Raw genomic sequence first — 16,732 nt, forward strand, 5'->3', positions numbered from 1 at the left:
GTCTGTCTCTCTGTGTGCGCGTCGTGTGTGTGTGTGTTTAAATGTCTGTCTCTCTGTGTGCGCGTCGTGTGTGTGTGTGTTTAAATGTCTGTCTCTCTGTGTGCGCGTCGTGTGTGTGTGTGTTTAAATGTCTGTCTCTCTGTGTGCGCGTCGTGTGTGTGTGTGTTTAAATGTCTGTCTCTCTGTGTGCGCGTCGTGTGTGTGTTTAAATGTCTGTCTCTCTGTGTGCGCGTCGTGTGTGTGTTTAAATGTCTGTCTCTCTGTGTGCGCGTCGTGTGTGTGTGTGTTTAAATGTCTGTCTCTCTGTGTGCGCGTCGTGTGTGTGTGTGATTAAATGTCTGTCTCTCTGTGTGCGCGTCGTGTGTGTGTGTGTTTAAATGTCTGTCTCTCTGTGTGCGCGTCGTGTGTGTGTGTGTGTTAAATGTCTGTCTCTCTGTGTGCGCGTCGTGTGTGTGTGTGATTAAATGTCTGTCTCTCTGTGTGCGCGTCGTGTGTGTGTGTGTGTGTGCAATTGTCCGGGTTGATGTCTTTGCGTTGCACGTCCTTCCCTTTTTAACAATGTTCACCTGTTCTCGGTGGCATCCTTTAATATATTTTTGCCTCTCTTTGTGCTTTCTGGTCTTTCCCCTGGGCTTTGTTGACCTGGTGACCTCTCCTTGGCACAATGGCCTGGGCCTGCCGTGGAACCCGCCGGGCCCTTTGATGTGGCTGGCAGGGAGGTCTCTGAGCTGGAGCTGGAGTGTAGGGGGAGAGGGGAGGCAGAGTGGCCGTCCGGGGACTGCCTAACCTCTAGGCCACTAAAGTGCTGAATCCTGCTGGAGGCTCTCTCCTGAGGGCTGGGGTAAGGGGGGTGAGAGGAGTGAGGCAGTGGGGGGGGGTGTCTCTGATGGGCGTCTGAAGAGCACACCAACATGCCCTTCTCCAGAGTGTCATGTTCTGTAGCGATGCGGAGCGAGGCGATAGCATTGGTACAAGTCTGTATGCTTTCCTCCTGCTGCTTAATGTCCTTGCTGTCTGACATGTCTGCGCTGTCCTGGCGACTTCCTGACCAGGGTAAGGACGGGCCAGGGGAGGGGACCGGCGTCCCCCGAGAGGAAAAGGATGATGACACCATCCTCTCCTGGCGCTGGGGTGAGTCGGACGACCCGGTGGAACCCCTGGACCCTCCTCCTCCCTCGGCCAGGTGGAAGGAGACCTCGCTGGTGCTGGACTCCTCAGACGTGCTCTTCTGCAGGGGGAGGCGGGCGGGGTGGGTCAGGCCGGTGACTGAGGTGGGCACGGAGTGCACCATCTGGATGCCACCGATGGGGATCATGGGGAAGGAGGTGCGGACCTGTTGCTGGGAGTGCAGGGGGAGGTGGCTGAACAGGCCCTGGTGGGGCAGAGGGGACTCCTGGCTGCTGTGGGGAGGGGAACCCTTATTCTGCTCCTGAAACAATACAAGGTGAATTCAGTACAAAGTATAGTGGCCGTAGATCAATAGGGTCTGTAGATCTTAGTATGCAGATGATCTCTGAAAGTTCTAAGTACTAAGTAAATGTTACAACTATATGCAGCAAAACATCTACACTGTGGTACACCTAATGATGTATAAAATGCTAACACTTAAAAAATGTGGGTTCGTACTGACTGAGAAATTGTGAATGAGGAAAAGAGGGATTGTAATGGATTTTGAGAAGATAGGAAAAATCTGCTCCCACACGACAAAACTATTACCAGCTAAAAATAAGTCAAATATGAATATTTGAAAATGATACAGCTGAAGCGGGCTCCATGTCATGCTTTATTTAAACTGGGGTTCCTGGAAAGTTGGGTTTAACAAGACTCGTAAGAACAAAAACAGCAGTTATTAACCACTGAGTGATGAGCCAAGCTATGGCAGCCTTATCTGTATATCACTCAGTTCCATGGAAACAAGCCAGATGGCATGGAGAAGAGAAGAATAACTGCACAGCACATGCACACTGTACCTATTTTACCTATTTCCCCAGGGATTCTTAATTAGAAATAGAAATAAAAATGTCTGCAGATAGAGTAGCACTATATGGTGGTCCTTCATGGGTCCATTGTACTTTAACTTTAAGTTAGACTATCTAAGACGGTTGAAGGCAGAGACCATTCATTAGTTAACATACCGTCAGTAAGGAGCGGTTTATGACGGCTCAAGTGTAGTGTGAATAGAATAAAATAGAAGAGAACAGTTTAATATGTTCTGGAACACTTACTGTCTCCATCTCTGAGTGGCTCCTACTGCGCTGGCCCAGTGACACCATCTCTGAGTCTAGGTGCTGACTTAGACTCCAAGGGGCACTGTGATGGTGCATTCCCCTCCTGGGGGAGACAGGTCTGATCATGCCCCGGTGGTGACTGCGCGGAGACAGCTCCCTCCTGCCCGCAAGGTCCCTGCCCGGTGACGTGGGGCGTCCGGTGTGGGACAGGGGCGAGAGGTGACCTCTGGCAGACAGGTCCCTCCGAGGCGAGAGGTCCCTCCTGAAGGAGATGTCTCTCTTGGGGGAGATGTGCCTAAGAGGGGACACCTCTCTGTGGGGTGACAGGCGGCCACGGGGGGACAGGTCCCGTCGGGGGGAGAGGTACTTGCGTGAGGAGGTGGTGGGGGAGGGCTCTCGGAGAGGGGAGGACCCCAGGCCTGGAGAGGAGAGGCGAGACGGGGACAGGTCAAAGGAGGAGGAGCTGTGATCTGTGGACAGGCCAAAGTCCTTGTCCATGGAGCTGGGTATGTCTAGCCTGTTCTTATAGTCCTCGCCCAGGGCGCCCTGCAGCAGACGCTGATACTCTGCCATCTGGCCCTGGCCTGCACGCTCGCTGGGCACCATGAGCTGGGTGATCTGGATGCTGGGCAGGCTGGTGAAGTAGCTGAAGATGGGAGGTTTGGGGCCGTGGCCCAGCAGGTCTGAGGAGCAGGCACTCTGAGAGGCCGCCACAGCTGTGATGGAGAGAGACGGTATGCCATAGGGCTGAGGGCTAGTGCTTCTGGAGCGTGTTTTCGGCGTGGAGTCGCCATCGTAATCATCCTCATCGTCTTCATCATCATCCACCTCATCCCCGTCATCCTCGCCACCATCAGAATCATCAGCGTCTGAGAACTGGTGGTCCGCCATAATGCCTGACATCTTCCCAGACTCCCTCTGGCCATCCTCGCCATTGTCTGAAAAGAAACATATTGGTTAATCAACCGTTGATCCAGTCGCTATGCAAATGCAATAACAGTAGCCTACTTTATTCTGCAAGACAAATAAACGGCATTTAGTGCAGTCTTAACAAGGAAATGGGATATAAAAACACAGTAGGACTTTTTATATTTATGCGTTTTACAGATATTTTACAGCAACCGCAATTTATTTCAGTTGGATTGAATAGGTCACTCGAGTTCTTTTATACTCTATGCAGAATGATGGGATTCAAGCAGGGAAAATGTGAACTGTGTATCTTAAAGTTGGATATTTTACATAAACCTGGCAGAGAGGTGGCTCCTGTTTTTCATTATGATAATTGTCCCTCATGAACCGCACCAGTGCAACTTACAGGGCTCAGCATTTATGAAATATTGGCTCATCTCTACACAATGTGCTCAGTCAGTCTGTCTGATTCATACCAGCTTCCTCGGCGTCAGGATCCTCCACAGATGTCACTGACACCCCGAGTTCCAAGCACTTCTTCATGTGGGCTTTCGACTTCATGTGCTTTGTCAGGTTTCCTGAAACAAGAGTTTACACCTTTTAAAAAGTCTTACTGGAAGCAGCATAGGATGTTACTGAAGCAGAGAGAAAGAACCTTGCCACTCTCCTAATGCAATGTAAACCGAAGTCTGTATTTGCAGTTCTACATAAATCATTTTCCAGTGTGAACACTGTTTATGTTTGAACTATCAGGTTAAATTACTTGAGAGGAAAGGTGTACATTCGTATATATCTGGTTATATGAAGTGGAAGAAGGAAACCCACCTTTGGTTTTAAAAGCAAAGTTGCAGAACTTGCAGACATACGGCCGGACATCGGTGTGTGTGCGGATATGTTTCTTCAGCATGCTTGGCTTCTTACAGCGGATCCCACACTCTTCACAGATGTACTTCCCTCTTCCTCTGCCCCGCACGTAAACATAGTCTTCATTGGATTTGTACCTGAAATCGTAAGAAGACCAGATTTTTCAACGTTATTGGAGGATATTGAGTATATCGAAGCATGTGTTAAGGGGGCAAATATCAAGTACACCAAACAGACCACTTTACATTGGGAAGGTTTGCCTTATACTGCTTAGAGAACATTATTCTGGTGCCAAATTCAACTGGGTATTGGTCAGAGATATTTTTACAGCTGTTCCCATTTATGAAATGGAATTCTTATACATTTTTCTCACTGTACATGGTAATATCATAAAAGAGACATTACAGATATGTGATTTTGAAAACATTTCAGATGATTGAAAAACTCATTTGGAAATCTATTTTTTGCTTGCACCGAAGCAAAATGTTACAGTAGCCTCATGCACAGTAGTCATTAATACCCTTGGCTGTTAAAACAACAAAACTTTGCTCTACTATATTTCTATAAAAACAGAAGCCTATACTAGTAACTCCTTTCAACCACATTTAAAATACACCTGAAAAATACATCCCGTTTTTTTTATCTATCAAATTTCTACAGAAAACACCCTCAAGTCCATAAATGTGAAGTAATAAAAAATGTGAAGTAATTTTAAAATATCCGGTAATACTTCATTTCCAGTTATCACAGTCATTGTATTACCATTCTCAAATAATATAATCTCTGAAGAAGTGGTTTCAGCCACCAGGCAATAAATAAAGTGCTGTTCATCTTCTGCATTTCACAAAACTGTACATTTTGTGTAAAAGTCACAACAATATACAAATTTAGGCAGCCTCCTCGAAAAGGTGCCACACTGATATTAAAAAGCTTTCAATTTTTTTAATGGCTTATGGCAGCCATCTTCACATACCCTCCTTCAAAGATTTTGATGCGAGTGGGCTCAGCCTGTTTTGAGGAGGCCTCCTTCTCTCCGTGGTCCTCCTTGACTCGATCCCTGGAGCTCAGCCCCTTGATTTTCTTCCCATATTTGCTCACATCTAGCTGCATGAGCTCTGGCTTCATCTGCAAGTGAAAAACATGCATAACACTCAGTTAAATCCTCACAAACACACAAAAACACTTGATGGCAGATGTACTGGAATGTTGGCTTCAAAATAGACTTTTATCCCAGATTGGATTCTAATACTGTAGGAGATTTCAAACTCTCTAAAGCATGCAAATTCTAAACCTTGAATACTTATTTAGTAACAAACCGTTAACCACCCTTAAACCAATAAATACATTAACTATGAATAGATGGCATGCTGTATGTGACGTGTGATTACCTGTTCAAACTTCTGCTTCCAAGCAAGAGAGGACACAAGTTTTCCAGTCATGGGTTGATACATAGCAGCCATCGTGTAGGTTTCTGTGTTCTTCCTCTGCTTGGAGCAGAGCAAGGCCAGAGTAGCCTTGGTGCTGAGGCTGAGAGGGTTGGGGTTGTAGGAGCTGACGCACCAGGAGCCATAGACAGAAGTCACGGGAGTCGTCTGAGCGTTGTTTGGTTTGGTGTAATTCAGGAAGCACCAGCTGACACTGGTTGTCGTGCGAAGACTGGGGAACTGAAAGAACTGCTGAACGTCGGCCAGATCTGTGAGCATTAGAGTGCTTCCGGCAGCACCCCCACTCTGATTGGCAGCCAGCTGCACCAGCATGTTGACAGGTATCTTGCTGCCTATGAGTGGCTTGGCTTCCTCTGGAGTGTCACTGGAGGAGACCATGAACTGTGGGCTGCAGCTAGCCTCTGGGGTGGAGTCATCTACGTCCAGCTCCTCTGGGGACTCTCTGCCACCAGGGAAGTCCGTCACGATTTGCAGAGGGGGAGTGAAGCTGTCAGCTGGTGGCACATCAGTTATGTGAGGTGCGTTGGAACGCACTGGGATTTTGGTGGAGGGGAAGTCTGCTGGTGGGGAGGAGGACATCCTCTCCTGATCGTCCATTGAACCCTCGCTCTTCAGAGGGGCACACTTTGATAACTTAACGCTGTCTTTCGAAGCACTCAGCTCGACAGCGCTCAGCTCCTTTACAATCTGACCGTACATCTTCTCCTCCTTGACCCGTTTCTGCTGTTTGGTCTCTATAAAGAGTTCCAGGCTACTGGCAGGTGATAGCATCCGCTTGCTTCCCCCAATACTGGAGGACGCATCCGTGGTGGAGATGGTTCCTGATGTCAACGACAGCGGAATTCCCGTGTTCAGTCTCCCGTGTTCAGTGTTCAGATCCGGAATATTCCACAGTGGATAACGTAGAGCTCCCTCAGACTGACCAAGGATCTGAGATAAATTGAAGCCAACGCCTTGCTTTGAAACAGTGCAACCTGTGGGTGAACTAGATGATACACTCTCTGAGCATATGACTCTTGCTGAATAAGTGCTCTGGCCATGGTTAGCTAAGAGTTGTGAAACACTTGTGTACATAACACTTCCGTAAGATGGCACTTGAGTCTGTATCCTAACGGGGACTAGCATACCTGGGAGAGATGACTGTGAACCTGCATTCTGAGTGGCGAAGATTGGCTGGACCTGTTGCAGGAGCACCGTGCTCTCGGTGAGGGCCACTTTAGACGGTAGAGATCCATAATGCTGGGCCTGGGGGGAGGCTCTGGAGGGATACTGATAGCTCTGACTGATAGCACCGTCAGCTTTTGCATCGCATTGCTTCTGAATCTGCTGTAGCTGATTAAGAGGTGGGTTGGATTTCTGGATCATGTGTGGTAGACTAGGCTGTCTGATATGTAGTTTCTGTAACTGGTGTGGCTGGAAAGCCAGATGCTGCTTGTGTCTCTGTGTGGACTCGGGATGCCAGAACAGACCCGGCTGACATGGCAGGAAAGGCAGTGAAGCCAAGCTGTTCTGGAGTGAGGAGTATTGCATCGTTTCCTTGCTCATGAGCTCGTGACCTGGATGCTCTCCCTCAGATGACTGTTGACTTGGCAGACGAGATGACTTCTGGAACAGTGGTGAGTCGTCCTGGCTGTCCTCACTAATGCTCTGTTGCAGAAGATGATGATGTGACCCTCTCTTGGGTCTTGCTACTTCGCTGGCTGATGCACCGAGAGAACTTTGAGAGGATGGGGGGCTCTGCCAAGATGAGGGTCCATGGTCCGAGTGCTCTTGCTTGACAGTAATTTCGAGACCACCATGCTCATGCACCGCAGTCTCAGGGTAAACGCTGAGGGATGCCTGCCTTACTAGGTAACCCCGTCTCCGATCTTTCATGGCTGATGCACTGGAGTAAACCTCTCCCTGTCTGGATGATGTTGAGAGGCTACCATAGTCGAAGGACTTGCTACGGATCTCTGGGATCTCGGTGGGCAGAGCGCTGGGAGCCTGTTCTGATGAGGAGCGTCGCATCTCCCTCTGCTGGTGATGGCCGGGGATAGTGAGAGAGTTTCCGCTGTACTCAGACTGTTTGCCAAAGTCCTCCTGCTTGGACGGTGACACAGACTTTAGGCTCTCTTCCCTGTCAAAGGACATAGAGAAGCTGGAGCTGTGGGACAGGTTGCTCTCCTGGCTGGGGCTCCTGGACAGGCTGGTGCAAGACTCAAAGCTGGACTCCCCAGAGGAGTGCTCCAGGTCTGCCAGACGCAGACGCTTCTTCTTAGGAGGCAGCTTCTCCGCAGGGAGCTGGGACAGTGTCTCACTCCTCTGGGGCCACTGGAACTCTTCAACGTGCTTCTCCGGCTCCTTGGTCAGTACATCAGGCTCTTTCTCTGGTTTGTCTGGCTCCTCTGTCACCCTGATTTCAGGCACTTGGATATTAGGCTGACGTACCAGTTTGGGGGGCATGTGACAGGGCTGGTTGGATGAAACTAAATCACTGTTGCTTTGCTGCTGCAGCTCCATGCTCTCAGACCTCAGGATAAACTCTGGGCTCTGCACATCCTCTATGTTCTCTGTATCTGACTGCTCTGAATATTGGCTGGAGGGTTTTTCTTGCAGGTAGGCTGGGTGCTCGAAGGACTCTGACTTCTCAAAGGAGTTTGGCCTACTGAGTGAGTTGGTGTGCTGAATGACAGATATAACATTGCCAGCTGCCTTTCTGTCAGAGTCTGGGACTAGCACTACGTCCTCTGAGCACATGCTACTACAGCATGTTTCAAAACTGTCTGATTGGCTATGTGCACTGTACATAGATCCCATGGATCCCTTTCCAGTAGGTGTCCCCCTTGAACCCTCTTGACTACCTTGTTTTGAATCATAATCTCTGACCATATCTACTGAGCCACTACAACTACTGTCGTACTGGACAGGGCCATCCTCCTCATCTCCTACACTCTTTTCCTTCCTGCGTTTACGAGTGGCAATCTCTGTCATTTTAGTACCGTATGGGCTGTATGCTGTATGCTCTGGCACCACAGGACTGCGCTCCCCTAGCTTTAATGCCACGGATGGGGCTGCGTTCTTGGGAACATGTCCATAGGTTTCATAGTCGCCATGCCCTTCATGTGCTGAATGCTCAAAAGCTGCCTGTCTCCTAAGCCTCCTCAGACCGGCAGCACCCGGGTAGAAGACATCATCAGTGGTCATCATCTCGTCAAAGGAGTGGCTCACTCTTATCCCCGGTGGGACGTTGAGGTTGGTCGGGGATGATGTTGGCATTGAGTTACTCCTAATGAGTGTCCCTGAATCAGAAGGAGTCTCTAGTAGACCTGTGTTGCTTTGGCAAGGGCCTGTGGGATACTGCTTAGGGTCAACACCTGCTAATAGTTGCACTTCACCGCTATCATTTCGGAAAAAAATATGATCCTCAGATATCTTCCCCATTACTATGTTAGTGTCTTGGCCAACAGTGGCCATGCCTACTGCAATGGATTGTCTAGATCTAGCAGAGTTAGGTTTGTAATACCAAGTCCGACCAAACATGATCTCCTCATAGGACTTTGCGTTTGTGTTGGGAGGGCTGATCTGTTGCTCTGCACTCTCTGAACGGGAGAAGTAGCCCGAGTCTGTGCTGCCTTTGCTGTGTGGACTCAGAAGGTTCAGGGACTGCTGGGACTGCTGGTCTGAGTCCTGTGATCCCTTCTTCTCTGTCAGTCTTAGAGCCAGTCTCTGTTTGATAGTGGGAGAGTCATCCACGTGGCCAACCTGGGAGCTGATGTGAGAAGCCTTGAGGTCCGTGAATGGGGGGCACTCCAATGCTGTTGGTGGGACCCCTTGTTTTGGGACAATTAGGATAGGCACTTTCATGGAAGCCATAGCTAGCTCCTCAGCTGAGTCAGCATATGCCGGCTCCCTACCCTTCTCCATTGTGCTTTTGTCCATCTCAAATGATATCTGGGGAATAGGGCTGCCTTTGTCCATAAACATGGAGGCCTCTGCAGTTTCCTCGTCGGTGTCTGTGCTCTGTTCACCGTCTGAGTGTACTTCCGTCTCTCCCACTGAGGATGCCTGATCCATGTCTGTGCGTGAAACTGCCAGTTCGGAGAATGGGACTAGTCCTGCTTTGATGGCATGGGCATGAGATTTCCTGTGTTTATACAAATTACTCTTGGTTTTAAATGAGAACCCACAGGGGACACAAGGGTAGGGGCGTTCCCCAGTGTGTGAACGAATGTGCTTCTTCAGCACGCTGGGTTTAGCACAAGCCCTTCCACAGTAGTGGCAGATATACTTCCCTGGCTTCTTGGGTTTCTGCTCCTTCTTGTATCCCTCCTCTGGTGGCTCCGGCCCTGACTGGGAATACTGGCCAAAAGAACTTGGTAAACTGGGAGATTTCTGACGAGGGAAAACTCCATGGGCACGGGAGTGTCCAGGGAATATGTCGTCGGATGGGAGCTGTCCAGCGAAGGGCCAGGCATGGGCCTCCAGACCAGGCTGTGGCTTGGCTCCGGACAGGAAGCGCTCTTGCATGGGCTGTTGTGGGTACGGTTGTGGTAGCTGGTAGGAGTAAGTACGAGGGAAAGCCTGTGCGTACTGACTATCTTGAGACGACTGACCCATTGCAGTTGATAGCAGCTTCCCAGAGCCATACTTTCGTGCTGAGCCAGTAATATTGCTGCCACTGGCACCACTTTGAAGGATTTCGCGATGCGAGTGCCTCTTTTCCTCCGGGTCAGCAAAAGTGCTTCTTTTTGTACCAGCTGAGGGCTCAGAGACCCACTTCCTTTGTAGCTTCTCCCGGGGATCCTTGGTGCATTTTGGTCCAGCAGCAGATTCACGTGGCTCCATTGTCCCGCTAGACGTCAGTTGGGTTTCTCAAAGGTCAAATGTCAGATGCTGTCACACCTGGAGATCTTAAACAAAGGGGCCTTCCATTGCTGAAGTTGTTGGGTTGTTCCACATTTGAGTCACGAAGATCCTCTATAGTCTGCATCAGAACACTTTCTTTCTGTCAATCATACTGTAGACTTGCTAACATCCTTCCAATTTTCTGTCCAATTCATTAAATGTATGAAGATCTTTTCGTGATCTGAAAACGTAAACAGAATATATATATATATATAAATGCCATGTACTGTAAAATAAGACATCATCTTAAAAATCCTGATTGGGTACATATTTATTATTGAACACTTACCGGTCTTAAAAAAAAGTGCTTCTTGATTTCTCTCTTTTTACAACTTCCAAAAGAATCTTCACTTAAGACCTGGAGAGAGGAGAGAGAAATAATTCAGTGATTGAAACAAAACACTCACTGAGAAGTCACTGTTAATAACTTATGTCTCTAGGATTTTCCTCCATTTTCAAATAAATGAATCCCAGTTCGGTCATCTATATTCTCATGTATAGTGGCATGTAGTACAAAGAGTACAGTGCTAAACTAAACTGAAGTTGACTGAGTGTAGTTTCAAACTGAACCACCCCCTCTTGCTAACAGTGAGTCATCAGTACCAAATAAGCCCACGTAGTTCCTAAAAGACACAGAAACTATAAATAAACATTTGTGGTTCTATTTCCGAGTGTTAACGTACAGAAACCACACCAACACCTGAATACAGAATGAACTCCAGTTTCTGAGGCTAACATGCTGAACCTGCAAGTCTATGCTGTGTATTTCCTGATTTCAGTTTTTTTTCTCTGATTGCGACAGACACACACACACAAGGCCCCTTTGCTCTGGCGCTGCTGGGGTAAGAGCACGAAAGCTGTGTGACGCGGGTGTCTGGAGGCCAACGTGAGAACTAAAAATAGCCCGGCAGAAAACCACTGGTATTTTTAGCACCGGAAATATTTACTTTTGGTCTGTTTTTGTTTTCATTCTCTTCAATGCTGTTACACAAAAGGAATGTGTGCAAACACCAGAGGGGTATACTACAAAGCAGGTTCAAGAAGCTAGCCAGCTAACTTTAGATTAATTTTTTTAAAGAAGCTTGAAAATCGGCATGGTCTAATTGATTCAACAAACAAAAAAGCATATCTAACTTTAACTTTTTTTAATGAACCACAAAATCAATAGTTATTTCTGGTTGCTTATCAAAGTTAGCTGACTAACTTTGATCCAAGCTTTCTAGTATACCCCTCTGGACATCCCATAAGCCCTCTGTGGAAGCCTGAGTTTCGCAACTACAGTATAAGTGGTTGGATGGAGGTTTGTTACAGGCCAGAGCCCCTTTCTGTAAATACCACCAACAATATCGTAAAACACCCATATATGTTTCAATTAAATCAAAAGCCAAATGTGTATGTTTCAAAACAGCCATGTTTTGCTACCTTTAAAAATAGGAAAATACAGAAAGCAGTCTCAATTGAAACACACCTGCATGAACAGTTGTTGATACCAACTTAATGAAATGCGCTTGATTGACAGCTTTGTAAAGATAACGTAGATATAGATACATTCTGAGAGAGATATTCAGAGAGGAATAATAAATAACAAAGATGTCTAAACCTAAAGTACTTGTACCTGCCTCTTAACTCCTCCTAGCTTATTTTCACAAAATATATTCTCAATTGCTAGTATTTTGTAAAATAAGGGTCAACTGACGCAATTCAGCTTCATGATACCAGAGCAAACCTATCACTGAGTGGAAAAGAGCAATCTGTCTAAGCTGGAGTCAGTTTCATATATCACACTTAATGGCGGCCACGTTGGCACACCCCTCTCCCCCTCTCCCCTCTCCACAATTGGGAGCATCTCCTTCCTTTAATGAATCTTTCTAGCTCTGCTGCTGGGCACCAGGGATGTGGATGCAATGCTGATAAACAGAAAAGTATCTCTTGTTAATCTATACAGATCTGCTACCATGGTGCCGAAGCAGAAGCTTACCATTTTGTAAATCAAAGAAAAAGTATTGAATGGCTTATATAAAGTGCTATCCATCCCAACTAAAACCCTGTCCTATTTTCTGATTGAGTGTGGGTGAGAATATTCATTGGCATCCGTTTCAAGTGGAGTACCTGGAGGAAGTGTGCGTGGGACAGTGACAGAGGCAGTGTGTCAGGGACACTTCGCTCTATAGAAACGGAACATCCTCAAAGATATAAACAGAAACACTCCACTGGATGATTCAAGCATTTTATGTAACATCTCCATAGTCCAACAGTACATCATCTGATATGATGGCCCTCTGCCAACAACTGATGCCCCTGATAAGGCAGACATTATTATTATACAGTACACCGGCCCCTACAGTAAGTTTCTGCACGCACACACACACATCACGCCATGCACTACATATACCTCCATCAACCCCTCCTCCCCCTGAGAGAGAGCCTCTGCCCACCTTCGGCCCAGTTCTGGTTTCTGACTGGGGATCTACGGGGAGTGTAGGAGGCTGCTAGCCTGGGGCAGTGCCATGCCCTATACACTGACGCACATCTCCATTGTGAAAAGATCAAACCTTACAGAGGCCTTTTAACTCTAGCAAAATATGTCCTCTTTCCAAAGCAGGGATTAGGTATTGAGCGTTTTTTGGGCAGGCAGATTCAGGAGAGAGGATTATAGAATGTTGTGCTATTTTGTGTGTCAATCACTTATGTGTGGCAGCCATAGTCATCCTTAAACCATTTGGCCAGCCAAGATGCCACATACCAATTTGAAGTGCTTGAAATTCCTTTCAACACTGAAATAGAGAATAGAGTGAATCCCGTTTTATTTTTCCTTCCCTCAAATACCAACATCTGAAGTTAAAATGAACCATGACGCCATATTTCTCCCTGTCCAACCAAAAGTTCAATGCAGGACAAGAGCACTGTAAATAAATACACAAACAAAATAGTGTAAATAAACGTCTTTAACACTGTTATTATCGACTGCTCTGCTGTTTTAGACCTGCCAGCATTACATGTTATAACACAAATAGAGACAATTCAATCAACCTCAAGCTTCCAGTCCCATCTCTCTTACAGAGTTTGGCAATTCAAAAATGTGTGTAATTCCTCTAGAAACAAAGGTTAGTCACATGGGCAGACGCCTGTGTTTTGGTTATCGCTTCAACCAGAGGGCCATTCGATAAGCACAGTGGCCTAATTCAGTGGCCCGTCTGTGGGGTTGACCGTGACACACCCACCAGCGTGCGGTCGCGGTGGCGTGTTTTTAGGGATCCGGTTACCCCCTTTTGTTTGTCCTCCTGGTGACATCACATTCACAACAGCCATGTAGGCAGGCACACACACACAGGCCGTTTCTGATTTCCCTGAGCAGAAACAGGCACAGTTTCTTGTACTTTCCAGGGCAGACTCTGAATAATTCAAGGCATTGCTAATTGTTTCCATTCAGTAATTACAGAGTTTATGGTAGTCCTGCCTAGAAGTGTATCATGGTCAGTACCTCAGCCTCAGGAGGCCTAATGAGACCCCCAACTGAAACATCTTATTTATTTATCTGTGTGTTGGCTTGTTTAATTTTCTTTCTTTGTTTTCTCCCCTCTGGCTTTTATGGGAAGATGGAACTGGCATAGAAACACATACATATCTGCATGCTATCGTTTCTTTATCTTTCCTTACAGTGGGAATGAGAGGGGAGCTGGGTCGGTGTGCTGTGGTCTTTGTTCCAGCTATCCAGCTCATTAGGGATGGAGGCAACTTTAACAGCTCCAACTGGCTTTATCAACTGCTAGCTGTGGGAAAATTTGAAAGGGCTCTGAAAATAGATTGAGGCAAGGCTCGTACAAATAAAGTATTGTGTGTTTTAGGCGCATCTGTCTCAACGTTGCCTTTCACCTGAACGGGTTCAGGGAATTCTTCACAATGTGCTGTATTCAGAATCACTTGGTTCTCAAATGGACTGCATGTACATCATTGACAGAGCACACATTTGTGTGACTATAGAAAGGACTGAATCAGCTGTATTAATGATGCGGTCTTGGACACACTTCTCGGTTCTGTTCATTTGTGGCTCTAAAGGTGAACAAAAAGTAGCTTCTTCACCAGTCTGTATCGTGTATCAACATATTTCATATTGACCATGACTAAAACAGAATGGAATACAAACATCAGCAAAACAAAGCACTATAAATAAAGGCCCCTCGGCCCGCCACGGGAAAAACAATCTTTGAAACAGAAAATATCCCTGAATCTTATTGAAATCCCAGCAATAACTATTTTCACACTTAAACTTAACTCCCAGCAGCTTGGGTTTTGACAGCATGTGACAGCACCATTTGCACAGCCAGCAGGTTTGGGGTGTGATTTTATCCCCTGTAAGCAGGTTCTGTGGATGTATCACCCAGGCTGTTTGCAAGTCAGCCCCCGGGAGTGTCATATTGACTCCTCATTAGGAGCCCAAAGATGAAGCACAGCCTGGAGCCGGGAGAGACTGCAGCTGGGAGATACTGCAGTCTGAGACTGTGAAGAGGCAGAACGCAACAGGCTGAAAAACCAGGGGAGAGAGAGAGACCATCCATCGCTCAAACAGGTCCAGATGATCAGCAGAGCCAGTTTGGCCTCACAGAGCAATATTAAAATTACAACTACAGTGTACAGTGTATTATAGAAATGTATAAGATGGTATGTGTGAATGGGCAATGTCTATAGCATGATGGGATGGATATTTTGTTTCGGGACAAACTCTCTACTGATTAAACTACTAGGTACAGGATTCAGACAAGAATCCTATCCAAACAGGCATCCATCCTGTCATATCCAGGTCTATATTTCCAGCAGCAAGTAGGAGGTTTAGCTAGGCAGTTGAATAGGATGGGAGGGGATATTTTTAACGTAGAGGATGTGTGTGTGTGAGTGGTGAAAAGAGAGAGCTGCACTCTGCGTAGGTGAGAGGTGTCGGCTATTGTCATTCAGACTGGCTGAGGTGAGGAGTGTGGGTGACACTTCCTGTTTGAGGAACAAGCCTGAATGCTATGCAGCAGGGTGACCAAACTTATGAATTGGCGTTACGAAAGAGGCTGGTTACACAAGCTGGCTAGGCGGCTGGTCGCTCGCTCCGCTCGGGTCACCTCGACTCTCCGTCTGTGTGGGATGAGAGTAGGAAGATGGCCGTTCAATAGGCATAGCAAACCACAGCTTAAATTGATGTGTGAACTGTGCGCAGCCCTGCAAAAGGTACAAACAATATGATAGTTGTTCCACCTTTACCTCTGACAGGCCAGGTGGAAATTCTTGCTTCTATTTGCCTTTGTTGTGTTGAGATACCGCAAACATATTTGGCATTGAACAAGTAAACGTCATCCAGCAACAAATTCTAAACATATCGACATTACAAAAATCTGGGCGCTGGGTTGTCTCTTAACAAATCGCTGTGTGCCAAATCTTCACTGGGCCATGACACCGGCCATTAAATAAGACATGGATATCAGCCCCCATGCCTGATGATGTTACTGCTGATTGTGATGAATGTTATCTGCTCATCCAAGAATGCTGGGCCATTATGAACAAGTCATCTACAGTAGGAGCACTGGCTATAAACACTATCTCTGTCCATGGTGCGGAGCTAGTCAGACACTCAGGCCAACAGCACACACCTCACCTCACAGACACTTGCCCCAAAGACACCGTTTGCTCATTTGTTTATGAGCTTTTGATTGGTGCATCCATCCGGTGTCTGATCTGACCTCTCCCTGGCTCTCTCCCAGAGGACATTAGTCAGTTCTAGAGACCAGGAGCAGAGCTGTCTGTTGGTGTTGGGTAAAGGACTACAATACCGAGCTGTCTGTTGGTGTTGAGTAAAGGACTACAACAGAGCTGTCTGTAGGTGTTGGGTAAAGGACTACAACAGAGCTGTCTGTGTCTGTAGGTGTTGGGTGAAGGACTACAACAGAGCTGTCTGTTGGTGTTGAGTAAAGGACTACAACAGAGCTGTATGTAGGTGTTGGGTAAAGGACTACAACAGAGCTGTCTGTGTCTGTAGGTGTTGGGTGAAGGACTACAACAGAGCTGTCTGTAGGTGTTGGGTAAAGGACTACAACAGAGCTGTATGTAGGTGTTGGGTAAAGGACTACAACAGAGCTGTCTGTTGGTGTTGGGTAAAGGACTAAAAGACAGAGAAGATGCTGTTCATACTCTGAGAGTCCAGTATTATGTGTTTGGTTGTATGTGCAGATGAAGCTAAAGGGGTATATGTACAGTGCAACCGGTTTGGCCATGCCACCAACCCAAGGCCTCATCTTGAAGATGAATTAGCCCAGAATCATCTGTGGACTTTGGACAGGCTTGATAGGGAACAGAGCGTGACATCATTTCCCCAGACAAGCCAGTCCATGAGCCTGAGCCTGAGTAGACACAACACACACA

General features: G+C 47.0%; 1 protein-coding gene across 6 annotated transcripts in view; it reads right to left on the bottom strand.

Moving 5' to 3' along the window:
* Positions 1 to 459: 459 nt before the first annotated feature.
* hivep2a (HIVEP zinc finger 2a) overlaps positions 460 to 16,732 on the bottom strand; it is a 103,534-nt gene continuing 87,261 nt past the window's right edge. For all 6 annotated transcript variants that reach the window (XM_042321705.1, XM_042321702.1, XM_042321701.1 and 3 more), the window contains 7 exons: positions 10,623 to 10,691; positions 5,390 to 10,514; positions 4,975 to 5,126; positions 3,963 to 4,138; positions 3,614 to 3,715; positions 2,226 to 3,166; positions 460 to 1,429 (listed from right to left, as the gene is read on the bottom strand). In XM_042321705.1, coding sequence (XP_042177639.1) covers positions 563 to 1,429; positions 2,226 to 3,166; positions 3,614 to 3,715; positions 3,963 to 4,138; positions 4,975 to 5,126; positions 5,390 to 10,273 — 7,122 coding nt within the window. In that variant the 5' untranslated portion in view covers positions 10,274 to 10,514; positions 10,623 to 10,691 and the 3' untranslated portion in view covers positions 460 to 562. The remainder of the gene's footprint in view (positions 1,430 to 2,225; positions 3,167 to 3,613; positions 3,716 to 3,962; positions 4,139 to 4,974; positions 5,127 to 5,389; positions 10,515 to 10,622; positions 10,692 to 16,732) is intronic.

The sequence above is a fragment of the Oncorhynchus tshawytscha genome, linkage group LG05 (assembly GCF_018296145.1).
Source record: "Oncorhynchus tshawytscha isolate Ot180627B linkage group LG05, Otsh_v2.0, whole genome shotgun sequence".
NCBI lineage: Eukaryota > Metazoa > Chordata > Actinopteri > Salmoniformes > Salmonidae > Oncorhynchus > Oncorhynchus tshawytscha.